General features: G+C 44.4%; 2 protein-coding genes across 2 annotated transcripts; one reads left to right on the forward strand and one right to left on the reverse strand.

Annotated features, from left to right (window-relative positions):
* The first annotated feature begins 9,490 nt into the window (after positions 1 to 9,490).
* On the forward strand, positions 9,491 to 12,829 carry tex261 (testis expressed 261). Its single transcript, XM_076162614.1, has 6 exons — positions 9,491 to 9,691; positions 10,641 to 10,720; positions 10,814 to 10,967; positions 11,077 to 11,144; positions 11,265 to 11,367; positions 11,477 to 12,829. Exons 1-6 carry the CDS (start codon positions 9,622 to 9,624, stop codon positions 11,590 to 11,592), a joined length of 591 nt encoding a protein of 196 aa, XP_076018729.1. The 5' UTR covers positions 9,491 to 9,621; the 3' UTR covers positions 11,593 to 12,829.
* Positions 12,830 to 13,378: 549 nt separating this feature from the next.
* Positions 13,379 to 15,592, reverse strand: ankrd53 (ankyrin repeat domain 53). The gene is made up of 6 exons (XM_076162470.1): positions 15,540 to 15,592; positions 15,150 to 15,288; positions 14,485 to 14,684; positions 14,229 to 14,393; positions 14,005 to 14,125; positions 13,379 to 13,912 (listed from the first exon to the last, which is right to left on the reverse strand). The coding sequence occupies exons 1-6, from the start codon at positions 15,590 to 15,592 to the stop codon at positions 13,379 to 13,381; spliced, it is 1,212 nt and encodes a 403-aa protein (XP_076018585.1).
* Positions 15,593 to 16,417: the final 825 nt, after the last annotated feature.

Genomic DNA, 16,417 nt, shown 5'->3' on the forward strand with positions numbered 1-16,417 from the left:
TATGTTTTCTGTCTGTAGGCATTGTAGTTACACACTACACACTGTAGTGTACAACACACATATTGACCTGTTTGTGTGTGTGTGTGTGTGTGTGTGTGTGTGTGTGTGTGTGTGTTTGTGTGTGTGTGTGTGTGTGTGTGTGTGTTGTACGATGACTAGTCACTGGAGAATATTGTCATTTACTCACAAAAATCAGTCATCATCCCTGGTGTAAACTAATGCAGAGTCAAATCCTCCTGTGGTGAACTGACTCATCGCCTGCTATTCAGGCTAATTCATTTACACCTGCAGCCACAAATATTTATGTGTTAATGTGTGTGTGTGTGTGTGTGTCATCACAACCTCTCTGACATCAGCAGAGTCATGAATCACGCAAATGTATTTTAAATCTGCTCTGTAGTGAACATATGAAGTGTTAGACGCGGCTCACACATATTAAATATCCAATTAAGTGCTTATAAAAATCCACCACCGGCCTCTGCCAGATGCTTAACAGATATTTTGGGGTCGTGTGAAATGCTACACTCTTGTTTCCAGGCGAACACAAAAACGTGTTGGTGTTTGGACAAAGCGTAATGGTTTGGTAGCGGCTCAGAGGAGAGGGGAGGACGGAGCCGGCGGCGGCCCTGTTTGTTTGTGTTTTCACCGTACAGTGGAGTCACCAGGAGGCCAGCGGTGTCTGCCAGGCTTCTCTTGTCACAAAGCATCTCGTCTCCCGCCTTTAAACACGTCCATCTGCCCTCCCTCCATCTTCTCTCGCCTCTTTCAGCATCTTCCTCCTCTCCAAGTTCCTCGAATCATGTCCGATGTGTCTGCCGCCGTTACGAAATCTGTCACTTTTCCTGTTTCTTGAAATGTGTCTGTCTTTCCTTGACTTCCCCCGACTCTTCTCTCTCTCTCTCTCTCTCTCTCTCTCACTTTCTATCTCTATCTCTCCTGCCTGGGACCTGACCCACACAAAGGTCTCAACCCCTGCTGACCCCTCGTTGACCCCAGCTCGACCTTAACAGGTATTAGCTTCTCGTTCAGCTGCAGCTGCAGCACTGCTAAAAGCCGCGATAATCCAATCACACAGTCATTAGTACAGAGAAGAGGTGAGCCCAAGCAGGTGTGTGTGTGTGAGAGTGTTTATGTTTCACTCACTTTCAGGTTTTTGTTCATCTCTCTAGCTCTCTGTCACACACGCACACACTGCATTACCCACCAGATTATCATACCTCACTATCATGTGTTTGGCAAGATGAAAACGTCAGATCCCCACACACACACATACACACACACACACACACACACACACACACACACACACACACACACACACACACACACAAGAAGAGATGATTCATACCCACGCTAGCCTCAGTAAAGCATGTGTGTATGCAGATGAGGAAGGGATGTTGCCAGGTTGATGATTTTCAGTGTGAAAAGCATGTTTGGTATTGGAGCTAATCAACATTCAACTTTGTTGATATTTTACATCTCGACAAAGATGTAAAAGTGATGGGAGGGACACAATTGAGCACTGTCCATCTTAAAAATGTTCCAATTATTGTTGATGAAATTCTAAGCAGCAAATCTTTTATTAAGAATTTTGAACTCTGAGTTCAGTGATGTACTGCTTGTGTAGATGTTTGAGTTTTATAAGTCTGAAATATATCTACATAAATGGAAATTAGCCTAGACTTGACGGCTCCTTCATTTTTTAGGCTGATATTTAAGTTTGAGAATCTGATAATGATTTAGGGGCCTTGCTTGAATCTATATACTATTAAACAGTTTCTGCCTTGGACCGCTATACCGCGATATTTGTTTAATAAAGGTTGTGGAAACATGAATGCACATGTTCTAATTACTCTCATATTCACTTAACATGCCATAAGATTCCGGTAAAATCTACTGCAAATCAATTATTATAATTGGTGTATATAATTGTTTAATAAAACACAACAATGCACAACATAAACCTGAATTAAGAATCAGAATGATACATAGTAATGAAATATTTTAGTTATGTGGAGTTTAGTCTCATCTCCTCTGCTGGGCATTTTTGCGTTATAATTTCTATTTTTACACACATGCTTTGGTAGTTTGTTTCCTTTTGGAATTCAATATTATATTCAGTATATTCAGCTCCATATCAAACAACTGTATCCTATTGACCAAAGCCTGAGTGAAACTTTAAGCAAAGCAGGCCTTGTTTAGGCCTTTGTCATCATTAAAAAATAAACGTTTACAGCTTTCTCTGTGTCTCCAGAATTTAAAGACAGCGGCCTAATGAGGACACTTTTTTGACACTGGACAACAGCTAATGTTAGGAGACAATTTCACCTTTGCTAACGTGCTGAAGAATCATTAGTAAAGGTCATGGTGACAGGCTGGAGGAGCTTTGGTGCTCAGGTGGTGCCTGGAACAGAGCAACACACACAGAGAAGACTCATTAAACACACACATCGCCGCCACAGATCACAGCACATCTTTGTCTTTACGAGCTCAAGTTAGAAACTTGTTTTTAAGGTAAAAGCAATATGGAAAGAATAAGAATAAGAATAAGAATAAGAATAAGAAAAAGAATAAGAATAAGAATAAGAATAAGAATAAGAATAAGAATAAGAATAAGAATAAGAATAAGAATAAGAATCATTCTTATTATTACTAGTAGTAGTATCTGAGTACTTATTATAAAATACTCTGGGTACTGGAAAGAAGTCTATCAAGTCTGGGAAGGCATGTGAATGAATAAAACAGTGGCGAGGGATGAGAATTTTTAGTTTTCTGAATTATTCAGAGTGCAGGAATGCGGGTTATCATCGCCACCACCTTCCTCTTCGTCATCTCCTGAATTATCCCCCAGACCTTCATTCCCGTGGCAGCTGTGATGCTTCAGAGGTCATGAGCTCTGCATAAAAGCACCGTAGCTTGGCTGAGTGACACTGATCCTTCAGCACATAGACAGCGCCGTCCCACTGAGACCACATGCATGGACACGGACTGCATTTCCCCTTTTGAGAGGATGATGATGAATAAGGACGAAGACTTGCTTTCACTTCCAACCATCTTATTTGTAACATTCACAGGAAATATCCAACCTCGTAAGCTTATCACCTGGTGTTTTCTTTAGCAGCTACAACCAATATGAAAACATTTTAGAATTAACCTGATTGGGAGAAAAATCGCACTTCAATTCTTCAAATTGAGGAGGCAATAGAGGGTATATGAGCAGAAATTTGCCATTTTCTTTACACATAACAAGCTGAGTGCTGCGTAGAGAGAAGGAAGGTTTTTTTCTGAGTTTAAATATTCTGGCTTATTTAGTTTATTAAAGGAATACATTCAAGGTGAAGACGCAGCTGCAAGTAAAATTGATGTACTACAAAACAAGTTTTTTTTTTAGTTTACAGAAGACTAAGTTGCATATCCATTAGGGAAACATCTCACTCTCTCGTGTCGCTATAACTGGTTGCTAAAGTTGAGTGGGGGTGGCTTATTCTTCAAAAAGGAATACAAAGAGAGTTATTCAATAAAAAATAGAGAAAGTTATAATGTGATCAGGGTTTTGTTTTGTTAATATTGTTGTTTGTTATGGAAGATTGTAGTGATTTTCGTGATTTTCCAGAACTTTTTCCACAGATGTAAATGGATGCTTCTCTGGTTGTGTAAAGGAGACCGAAGTCTTTGTTAGATGCCAAAGCCTTTGGAGGTGAAGCGGATTTGGACCTAACCTGTGCATGTGTGCAGGCGGTAACCATGGCGGCAGGAGCAGTGGTACCCTCCCATGAAGCTGCACAGAATTGGTAGCGTCCATTGTCTGGATTTTCCTCAAATTGAATTGTGAATTGTGTTTGAAGGGACAAACTGCTGTTTTGTTTTTGATAATGAGTGAAAGGAGGGAGTGTGAAGCACAGAGGAAGTGTCTCATTGTGCTTACATTTCATCAGTAATGTGCCAGATCCAGCCATTGGAACATGCACGGCTCCAGAACATGAATGCAACTGAGAGGACATGGAAGAGTGCATAAATAAAATAAAGCTGCTGATGTCAAGCTCATGCATACTTTGATCCAGGCCCAAGTTTAGAAATTATGTAAATGCAAATAAATTATGAATAAATTAAGTTTAACGACATTTCCAAAATAGTGACAAGAAATCTTTTAGATTCAGGCACTAAATTGAAATAATAATAGTAATAGTAATAATACTCTCAAGCAATAGTGATTGAAATCAAATTGTGTGATTGATTATGTGAGATTAAATACAATTTTCTTGCTTCTTCACTGTTGCTGCTAACGAGTGAAATCATATTTCTGCTTGCTTTGATTGAATATGCCAGTGTGAATACCTGAAGAAGAAGAGATGAGGCCAATCAGAGGCTGTCTGAGCTAGACGACGGCGAGACGGCAGTCAGTCTGTTTGTGTTACGAGCAATATAGTGAAGTATTAAGAAGAAAGGAAGGAAGGAAGGAAGGAAACCAACCTCTTTTCTCATTACCAGTAATCAGCTGCTGAAAGAGAAGAACGCTCTAGCTACATCCTCTCCTCTCCATTCTCCTCTCCTGTCATCACTCCCACGGTGGCATCAGGATGCACCACTGATGATCATCTCTGTTACCTTGGTGACCAGAGAGAACAAAGCCCCGAAGAGGAAGACACAACCCTGATGGCACCGAATCCTGAGTGGGTTGGAAGAGAAACATGGCATGCCATTGCCTTTGGACCCGGAGAGTGACGCCGACCCCCGGCGGTGCCCAAATTTTGGAAAAGACCATCATTAGATCTCTCTCTCTCTCTCTCTTTCTCTCTCTCTGTCTTTTACTGTGTATGTGTCCTTTTCATGCTGACCTCTACCCCTCAGTTAGCTCTGGAGATAGAGGAGAAGAAGGCTCAATCAAACGGGGTGAGTCGTCTTTATTTCACATTCAAGCCCCTGTGACAGAATGGTACTTAATTCATTGTTTGTGTGTGTGTGTTGCCAAACTCTTTGCCCCATCAGGTGCTGTGTTGAGTGCCTTGTGTGAACTCGGAACCTGTCACAGAATTGTTTTTGTCATCGTTTACGCACCTATGGATGACGAGGATGACAGCGAGGCGGAGGAAGAGGAGGAGGAGGAGGAGGAGGAGGAGGAAGAGGTGAGGTGGGTTGTGAGCACCGAGCACCTTCGGGCAGCTTTCGCGCAGAGACAGTTCAGGCGTGGGGGCCTGGTGGGTGTGTGGGGGGGGGGGGGGGGGGAGGGGGGACACTTCTGCTGCGTACACACAAAAGCTAAATCAGAGATGTGACAATTTGCTATAAAAACACACCAATTCATCCAAACTCACATACCCAAACACAGCTCACACACTCCTCCAGCTGCTGCTGTAATGAAGCCTTTTCTTTCAAAAAAGCAAAACAAAACACGTCTCTCTGTCCGCTTCCCTTCCCATTCAACCCCCGCCCCCCTCCGCCCCATAATTAGCAGTCACCGCCGCTGCAGAAGGAGAATGGCGGCCTTTGAGCACAACCTGTCTTCGCCTGACAACTTTATGTTTTACCGAGCATATAGCAATTGTCGCCTTTGTAAGCGCCGTCCTCCATTTACCGGCCGGGCACACAATGGGACACAGCGCAGGGGTCCTTACCTGTGAAAAGGACCCCCAACTGTTCACACAATTCAACCCCTTTACTCTCAATTGATGGTTGAAAAAAAAGAAGAAGCCCCCCCCTCCCCGTGCTGAATGCCTCTTGTGTGCACTACTATTTGTCTGTTTTCATGTGTTTTGAAAACAGCGACCATTCACACCTCTTCTTTAGGATGCTTGGTGGTATAATGACACAGGAAACAATTTGGAGGTTTTGCAGTGGGTGCATTTGTGTGTGTGTGTGTGTGTGTGTGTGTGTCCGTCTTTGTCCCTTTGTGTCGGTGTGTGTGTGGTTTGTACCTACAGAATAATTGCACTAATTGCTGTGTGAAAATTGCCGTCCGCCGAAGGGAGAGAGGGGAGATTAAAGCCGTGTCATTTGCAGCGTGTGGCCTCGTGCTTCCCATCCTGACACAGACCCCAAATCTGCTGTGCCGAGCTTTGACCCAAAGAGTTTCAGCACAGCAAAGCACAAAAAATGAAAGCCACAGTGTCCCCATTTCCTATTTTCAGTCTGTGGGTGAACGTGTCATTCATTACATTTTTTAAATCCAATTCCTCTGAGTAAATAAAAATATCTCAATAAACCTCACCATAACCTGTAGACATAATTATTTGGGGTGCTTTGAGTACCATCAGTTGTACACATACCACAGTTTGAGAACCACTGATCTACGGTACATGATGTTCAGAGAGTTTGTGAATCAAATAAAATAGAACAAAATGATTTATTTGCCATGAATTTGGCATAATATGATTTGTCTTCAAACGATATATCTATGTGATCATTTCTTTGGTGATAAAAGCATGTGTGCATTGTGTTTGTGTTTGTTTTTCCTCAAATTGTAGCTTTTAGGTGGCGTATTTGCATCAAGATACCATAAAATACTGGTTAAGCCCTGAAAGAGTAGTGGGGCTGAAGTGTGTTTGTGTTGTCTGGAGCAAATACCTGCCATCAACACCGCCCAGTGCTATATACAACACTATTACCAGACACAGGTATATGTGAGTGCATGTATACGGTGAGAGTGTCATATAGAGAATGATACTTGACAGAGCAAAGTAGTGTTTTTTACTAAAGTAGTCGGTATCTTTCCTCTGCAATCCACTCTATTTGAGTCCCTCATGGTGCCCCTTTTTCTCTGGTCCCTGAGTTCAGGTAAAGCGGTGTCAGAGTGTTACGGAAGAGGCTGCCGTCCTCTGTGAACTGGATATCCGTGGAGAGAACTGAGGAGGAGTGAGGAGGAGAGGAAGGCCTCACAATGTCGACTGTGTGTGGGGCCAGGGGGCAGCGTTGGGGCAGCTCCAGGAGGAAGGTGCCTGGAATCTCAGCCAAGGAAAAGCTTTTAAAAGTAAGAGAGGAGAGGTCTAAAGGTGTCCCAGCAAAGCGGTGACCACCATCATGGAATGGTGATGGCCAATGTAGAGCTGACACAAGATTCAATCCTTCCAAACTTTTGGAAGTGCCACAACTGAGCAACATTTAAGTACAATCTCACCCAGAAAACAGCATCACTCTTGAGATGTGCTGGTGTGAATCTGTGAAGGTTTGTGCATGAGAATAAATGTTTAAATAACAAACTTTCTTTAAACATTAGTCACATTTTATTTGTTCATATTTGCCACAATAGCAGAATTAATTTAACTTTGATTCAATTATTTGCAGAAATGACCAGAGACAGAACAAAGACAGACGGCATCGTGTTTGCATTCACTGAAAGTAATAAACTAAAAAACCTCACACAACATTATTATATAGACTTTTATGATAGGAATACTTAGAATACACTTACAAAAAATGTCCTTAATCCCTGAGGCTGAGGCAGAACAGGGAGAGGAGCACCAATCGGATGAAATTGTAATTGTGATTTTCTATGGTGATGTATTTAAGAGTTTTTTATTACAAAGCCTGTAATTTGCCAAATATCTCTTTTTCCCTACTGAATGAGACTTTAGCTTTGCATTTATATTGAAATAAAACATTTACCAGCAGCTTCCTTTGGAATAAAAAGTAAGGAAATGAGTGTTTGACCTCAATCTCTGTTTAAAGGGTAAAATAAAGGACTTTAAGCACCAAGGGACAGGAAAATAACACGGTCAAGTTCATAACAAACCTCCATCAAATCCCACCTGGACACCTTTCTGAGTAAAGTCAAAACATCAAAACAGTTTCCAATGCCATTTAACCCAGGTCTGTGTGTTCTGGCGCTTAAAATATTAAGTACTTGTTGCGTGACAAAGGAAACAGAACTCATTCAGCCGTGTTTGATGTCCAAAATCATTCTTTTTGGATGTCTGCCTTTCAGCTGGTGTGAGCCAGGTATAGAAGCGTAGATTTTAGCCTCAGAAAATGGAGGGAAAATCGCTTGGGCCATTAAAAAAAAAAAATACTCCCACCACCACGACCATCACCGCCACCTATTTTCCTCCTGAGGTGTCTGCCTGCTGAAGCTCACAGGATGGATGCTGCCATTTATTTAAGCCCATTAATGCTCCCACATCCAGAGCCCGGAGGTGTTGTTGAGATAAGAGCCCCAGGTGATCTCTGCTCATCCCCCTAAAAGTGTCTTTAAATGCAGAGGGTCGCCTTTTGTTTTCACACCCTCACACGAATATATATACACGTATGTGTGTGTGCGTGTGTGTGTGTGTGCGAGCACGTATGCATGAATGAATACACACATCACACTATCTCCCTATCAGCCTTTGTTAAAAGCATTTGAAGAGGAGATGGAATTACTCTCACTTCTGACTCTGACACCATTTTAGTGTCTTCACACAGTTTCACATTATATATTTACTTTATTTAGCTCTTTTTACTCTGAGCGCTGCCTTTTCACTCTCCAGCATACATTTTTTATTGTTTCCCTCCATAATCTGAAAGGTGTTAGCTTTTGAAATAATGTGGCCTTCCACCTCTCTGATATTGAACCAATGCACACGAAAGCGACTGTGTGTGTGTGTGTGTGTGTGTGTGTTGGATTTGGAGAAAGACAGAGAGACGACAGGAACAGAAGGACCAGAAGGAAAGCAAAAGTGAGACAAGGTAAAATGAGGAAATCATGAGGTGGTGTCAGTGAGACACTAATGCTGAATCTGAAGAATGTTTACACCCCTTATTTCTGTCAAACAAGTGAACTCTGAAGCAGACCCAACATACCAAAAACTTAATCTGACCTGAACTTCACTAAAGGCCGATGTTGCAAACCTGAGTGTTAACCTGTTTTTTCTAGCAATAGGTCTGTGTAAATTCACATTTCAGTTTCAGGTCCAGCGCTGTTGGATTAAGTTAAACTCGTTGCTGAGGGTGTGTTTAGGTCCAATATAAATGTTCCAGCCTGCAGGAATCTTTAATGCATTTTTATTAGAGAATCTGACCAGATGTTCGCATGTCTGAGGTTTAGGCGGCCTTTGATGGGAACGTTTGCGATGAAAACTAAAATTCAGTTTGTACGCTGTAAGAGTTACAGTCCTGTACAAAGATATGACAAGTATAATTTTCCCATTTCCAATTATCCCACTACTGTATTGCACTGCATTGAGCAGTTTGTTGGTTTGTTTGTCCAGAGTTGCAATGAGCAACATTCTTACCATCACCTCCAAACTTTATTCTTTCATTCTTCAATCTCTTTTCCTTTAAATAAATGCTTGATTAGGTTCATTTATTTGCATTCCGAAATGTCCTTGTTGACATGAATGGTGTATCACCTAGCAACCCACCATAAGGAAATTATGAATGACATCACACAGACACACAATGGATACTCATTTTGAGAACACACCAAAATGTGGAAAATACAGCACTTCTTCATGTCTCAAATACCTGCACTTCCCCTCCAACCAGAGGGGGCGCTGTAACGCACTGTGCCTGAGGACCTTCTTGTATGGCTCTCCTTGGCGCCTGCAGAAACCAAGGGGAGGAACTTTGATCGTTAGCTTCAAGCTAGCAGCTAACATCGTTTTGTTTTATTATTTTCACATCGTTGCGTGTTGTCTCCCATGCAGAGAGATGTGGTTTATTTATTTACTCAGCTGGCTGTCGTTGGTGATCCAGATATCATTCGTCACTCTAGCAATCGGTGAGTAAAAGCCGGGAAGCAGCTGCTCACACACACAGGCTTCATGCTAATGATAGCGGGGCGAGTCTGCAACAGAACTTTGACTCTTTATCCATATGGGGCATCGTTTCATCAAAGCTTATCCAAATGTATTAGTGGAACTGTGAAGATGCTAACGTGAGGTTACACGAATTAACGTGAGGTAACCAGTTTTGCCGATGAAACAAGTTAGGAATGCTAGTTCACGGAAATGCTGCAGGTAGAACGCTAACTAGCTTGCGAGTTTAGGAAGTTAACACTGCGTATAACGTGTTTCTTTTTATTATTGAAATACAAGTTTACACGCCCCCTTTCCGTGCACAAGCAAGTGGAATAATGACATCACTTACAATTCAAACAGTAGTATGCATGTGAGTATCTAAACAGAGTTTCCAGACAGCTGCTGAAACGTTCGCTCGTCTTCCTCTGCACATATCGCTATGTTTACATTACATCACACCGGAGCTGACACGCTGGCAGCTTCAACACGAAGCTTGTGCACATTGTGTCCACGTCAACACCCGCAGCGGCTCCCCGGTCTCATGCCCGGTCTCTGCTGTCAGAGCCTGTCCGTCACGTTTCACCCCCAAAAGTCAAATACCTGACGTGACAGTCGGTGACGTCATCCCGGAGAGCGCCTCTACAGCCCCGGGATGTTCTCCTGGGTTCTAATACTAACAGTGTGGGATGTACACGTACTCTCTTTACAGGAACACGAGTTTCCGAAGTGATAATACATTCAATTCTCATTGATTTAGTCTTTAAATCAAGAGCTTAATTGCCAAATAGATCTATATGTTTGTCGTTCTTATTGAATTTTCCGCTCTTTGTGTATTAATATAGGTTTGTAGTGACCTGTGCTGTGTCTCCCATTGTCTGTTTGGCATCCTTGGCTTGAGTTGTGTTCATTTCTGCGTTTGTCTTCCTTCAGCTGCTGGTCTGTACTACCTGGCAGAGCTAATAGAAGAATACACCGTGGCCACCAGTCGAATAATAAAGTACATGATCCTGGTGAGTAGGTGGACAGAGATCCTGGCGTTCTATCCTTAAGTCATGTGTTTGGAGTGTGTGTGAGATGTGTTTTGTTCATGTGGATGTTTCCAGTTCTCCACGGTGGTGCTGGCGTGTCTGTACATCTTTGAGGGCTTCCCGGTGTTGATGGTTGGCCTCGGCCTCTTCACCAACCTGGTGTACTTCGGCCTTCTGCAGACGTTCCCCTACATCCTGCTGAGCTCCCCCAACTTCATCCTCTCCTGTGGTAAACCTCACAGACGCCGGCTTTAGCTTCATCACCTGTTGATTCCTCCAAACGTCTTTCATGTCTTTTTAATGACTGAATTCTCTCCCCGTCTCTCTTCACTCTGTAGTGTTGGTGGTGGTGAACCACTACATGGCCTTCCAGTACTTCGCACAAGAGTATTATCCCTTCTCAGAGGTAATCTCCTTTCATATTTACTGTATACTGGGAAACATGACCTACACAACCAGTCTAACACCAAAGCAGTTGTCCCGTTCCTCTCTAATGACCTTGCTTTTGTTGCTGGGTGACCTCAAGGTGCTGGCATACTTCACCATCTGCCTGTGGGTGATCCCCTTCGCTTTCTTTGTGTCACTGTCGGCGGGAGAAAACGTGCTTCCGTCCACCATGCAGCAGGGAGGTGAGAAGGAAAACACTCAGAGTTCCTGTCTTGTTAGATACCCGCCTCTAATCTCTTTTTGACCCCCGCAGTGTGTAACATACCACAAATCTCCTCCTTTCTGTTTCAGATGACGTGGTGTCTAATTACTTCACCAAGGGTAAGAGGGGGAAGAGGTCCGGGATTCTCCTGGTGTTCTCTTTCCTGAAGGAGGCGGTGCTGCCCAGCCGACAGAAGATGTACTGACAAGCTGAAACCGGGGTGACAGTGGGGGTGTCTGTGTTTGCGCGCATGTGTGTGTGTTTGTGGGAGAGCAGGAGGAAGGAGAAGAGACTGTGAGGCTAATTTGTAGACGGGACTAAAAACAAAACAAAACAAAAGTGGCCAAAGGGAAAGGAGAGCACACAAAGAGGACGGACCAATGAACACAGAGCTTCCTACCGGACGAGCGCATGAGTTTACACCAGACGTGTTTGTCTTTGACCGCCAACACGACTACAGACCTTTCTGACGCATTCTGTCCGTAGCGCAAAATGCTTTCTTAACGCCACGTTGGACTCCTCCATTTTTTTTAAGGTTTAATATTGAAATATGTACGGACAGGGTCTGAAATTAACAGCGGCCAAACGCGGCACAGTTTGGCCTTTGGCAGATAAACGATTAACAGTCACATCGATGACGCAACAGCTGAACATGTTTGGGATAACATCTGCTTTTATTTATGTGTTAGTTCACACTCGCTTAGTTCAATAGAGAAAAGAACATCGAAAACATGTCGGGACACACAAATGTGGGTGGTGAAAAGTTTTTTTTGTAATTTATCACTGAATGAAAAATTGATTTTGCGCTCTGTGTGTGCGTGTGTATGTGATTCTAAGAGTCTAAGTGACAGACGGGGACTTTCTGGTACTTTCTCCCAAAATCCAGCCTTGGGATTTGTGTGGGAAGCGACCCCCCCCCCCCCCCCCCCCAATGTTGATCCACTGTGACATCGTCTGCATATTTATGTTCCAAAACCCAAAGCTTCAAATCAATACCACAGAAGCAATAAAGAGGTCTCGAGCGAGCCGGGAAGAAGATCCTGCTCAGAAGAAGTCGCCCCTAAACCTAAACTCGCACGTGGTCGCAAAGGATGTAACATACGAGATTCTGTTTGTGTTTCCTTGTCGATAGCGATACACCTTTCCCCATGTATGTTGGACTGTTTTTATGAGTTCTCGCTGATGAAGAACTCGTTTTTGTACATCGATCGGGGAATCAAACCGCTCACTCACTCACTGAAAACACTTTAGGAGATTGAACCTACACTCGCTGACGTTTGGGGGGGGGGATCACAAAAGCTGCTGAAGTGGTCGGATCAAAGCGCTGTTGAAGAGGCAGTTACACGGGCTCTGGAATTCTCTTCACCAATTACCAAGTGTGAATCGTTGTAGGCTGGTATGCACAAATCTGTGTGATACAATAAAGGAGATTTTTGTTGAAACGCCGTCTTCATCGAGCTTTAATGCTTCTGGTTTGAACACTTGGTGCTGTACAAAGCTGGAGCTTGTTAATTCCATTAGTCAAGTTCATTTGCAGTGTGTGTTTGTGTGTGTGTGCGTCAGGCAGTCTGGTTGGTTGGCATTATGTTATCTAAGCCTCATGTGGATGCACCTGGTTGAGGGTAGTGCGAGCTCTGACCTCTAATGAAGTGTGAAGAGCTACAGGAAGTAAAGAAGACAAACCCACAACTCTGCAACCCACACACACATACACGTGGTGCTGACAGGTCACCTGGTTGCTGAATCGGTTCCCTAGGGGCAGTGGGGATCAGGGAGAGTGTGACAGGTGACCCACTACATTGTGATTTTCTCACCCTCTGCTCACCCCACTTTTTAAGGTGCAGCAGCAATGCGTGGTGTGTTTTGGTTTATTTTCTCTATTTGATGTAAAACTCAAATCTAAAGTTTGGTTGAATTCTATGAACCTTCTTGCACTGATATCAGTTTGGAGCTCTTGTATACACTGTGAGGTGGCAGGGCAGCAGTCGCGCTCAGTAGTGTCCAGGCTCCAGCACCTCGGCCAGGTGCATGGCCACCTCTGTCCAGGGGGAGGCGCTCTGTCCCTGGGGGCTCCCTCTGTGCTGCATGTCAAGGATGCCCCGAGGCCCGAAGTCCCGAGGGGTTGCCATCCTGGGAGGGAAGTCTCTGGGGAACAACACCCTCTCCAGGACGTCCAGAGGCAGGTCAGGGGCGGTGCGGGGCGTGCCGTCCCACTTAGTGTTGTACCGAGGCCGCCCGCTGCTGTCCGCCCACAGTGTGATGCTCTGCCGCAGGTTTGGCGTTTTGGGGGGGCTCACAGACTGGGGTTGGGCTGTGTAGACTGCCCAAGGCCTGCAGACTGGAGGCAGCTTGGTGGGCCCTCCTGTGTTCCCCGCAGCCTCTTTAGGCTCAGAGCTGTCCTGCTGTGAGAGGCACTGGGTGTGATACTTGCTCACCAGGCGTCGGCGGGAAACATATTTGACGTCCTTGAGGAGCGGCAGACCTTTCTTGTTGCCCCACTCTGCCATCTCCTCGTCTGTAAGTGTCTGAAATCAAGGGAATTAAGCTGTTTTTTTTTTAAGTTTGCTTGGCACATTGAGTTTAGTAGTTATTATCTTTCCATTACACTTAAACCAACCTTTTTCTTGCAATCATCCAGTTTGGCTGCACCCACAAGATTGTTGTACAGATCCTGAACGAGCTTCCTTCCTTCCATTTCTTTCCTCTTATTTACCTCCCACATGCAGCTTTTAAGGTACCTGCATACACACACAGAAAATGTTAAAAGGCTATAACAGAGTAATCATAGCGTGAGAAGCAAAGATCATGTCTGGGCTTTTATTTTGATGGGTTTTGTAGTACCTGACTACCTTCCTGTGGCACCAGACACGGGCCAGATCCAGAGGTGTGTGTCCCACACTGTCCCGGGCCAACACATCTGCCCCCGCCTGCACCAGGACCTTTGCGCAGTCCAGCAGACCCTCTGAGGCGGCCAGGTGCAGCGCTGTCTGCCCCGAATCTGTAGTCCTGGCAAAGAAAGCATCTGATTTACACCTCATCATCTTCATCATAACTGTTATCATCATCCCATGAGCAGAACTGGACTGAGAGGACCTACGCGGTGACGTCGGCCCCGAGCTCCAGCAGGCGTCGGAGGCAGGAGGAAGTGTTGGGCGAGCTCTGGTGGGTGAGGACTGTGTGGAGAGGCCTGCGACCCCGGGGACCGCTGCTGTTGACCTCATCCGGACCAGAATCCACCAGCCGCTCAACGGTAGCCAGCTGGCCATTAAGACAGGCCAGGTGGAGAGGCTGCAGGTCCTGGAGCATGAACACACACACACACACACACACACACACACACACACACACACACACACACACACACATACTCAGAATACTTTCAGCAGAGCTTTCTGTTGTGGATCATCTCACCTCAAAATCATCTTCAACTGCAGCAGCTCTCTTAACAGTAATGGCTGCATTCCATTTTAGTGGACGATTCACTTATTAATCCAATCACTTACTGCTACTATAAGTCAGATATCTGTTGTGAGAGTGGTTGATCCTTTCTTGCTGTATACTTTCAAGTATGTCCGTTTTGTGTATGTGTGTGTTTTAAAAGGCTAATTCAAGCTCTTACACACAAACAACAGCTTAAAATGAAAAGGTTTGGTTGTTATATGTACACTGCACTGTACCTGTAAATGTTAAAACACTTTAAATATTGAGCTCGATTATGTTTACTTCCACCTGATCTGACAGCAGGTTCGGTCCGGTACCGACCTTCGTGTCCTGGTCCTGGTCCTGGTCCTGGTCCTGGTCCTGGTCCTGGTCTATCTCACGGCCTCCGCGCTGCTCCGAGCCTCCGGCGGCAGCGGCTGGAAGCTTGTCCCGGTTCGGGCGAGTTTTGCGCGGATCCGTCCTGCGGGATGCACCGGTAGAGAGCTGAGCTGTGAATGCCCGACCACAAACGCGATAAAAATCCAACTAATTAAACCTTAATTTAGTTTCTTTTAGCTTTATAGAGTAGAATTAATGGTAACGCTCAGCCTGTGAAGTGGCGTTCAAGGACCATTTAGAATAATAAAACATTTGATTTTACCGAACGCCTAAAACGCCATCATAGTGAAGATGAAAATACAAAATAAATCATGTGTTAAACATGTAGATTACCGGGGTTTACGTCTCCCCGCTCTCCGCTTTGCAGCTTTGTTGACGTGTTCCATTAGTTTCCTTGGAGAGGTAACCTGGTAACTTGATACACAAGCTTGACAGCCACAGTTTTGTCTTAGATTCATCGAAAACTTAAATGTAATTTTCACTCCTCTTGGTTTTCAACATGATTTTGGCATAGTTTCTTCTCAGTATAATATCTTAAATACTCCTCCAGTATTTTATATATTTCTATTATTTGTACTTGTAGTGGCAGTGGTTCGCAAACTGTGGCACATGTACTACTAATGGGACTTTAAGGGCCTCCTAGTCCCGTACCAGGTGTCTGAGAGAATGCAGACGTTATTCAATGCTTCTAATTGTTTAACTGTTTAATTCTAAGTAACAATTACATTTGTAAAGTTGCTAAGAACCCAAGTCGTCTTGTGTGCACGTTGTCTATTCTCCGACAAGTTCTTTTTTAACACAAAATTCAAGCAATTCTTCCAAAATCCTTCTCCTTTTGTGGCATTCACAGACATTGCTGTGTGTGAGTTGGCATAATAGCTTTTGACAGATACAGGCAGTTGAGTGGCTGCAGGCATGGCAGAAACAGATACGTTCTTCTCCCACTGCTAGCCCCTGGTGAATTCCTGGTGCGTTTTGTATCGACGCGCATTACGATTGGCTGCTCCCACTCGGCCTGGCTAAAGCAGATCAATCCCGTCAGTGCTGCAGAAGCCTCAGAGGGCTCCGATGGCTCCGGCGAATCCCTGGAGCTGTACTGCCGCGTGTTATGTTCTCCATGTCTCTGCAGGCCTGTGGGGTCGATGGGCTCACGAGCCTCTCTGATCACAGCTATTGAGCGCTTGACCCGTGAATGAACTGAGAATGATGGG

Source organism: Genypterus blacodes, unplaced genomic scaffold (genome assembly GCF_046128005.1).
Source record: "Genypterus blacodes isolate CSIRO-AG114 ecotype Tasmania unplaced genomic scaffold, CSIRO-AGI_Gbla_v1 ptg000122l_1, whole genome shotgun sequence".
Taxonomy (NCBI): domain Eukaryota; kingdom Metazoa; phylum Chordata; class Actinopteri; order Ophidiiformes; family Ophidiidae; genus Genypterus; species Genypterus blacodes.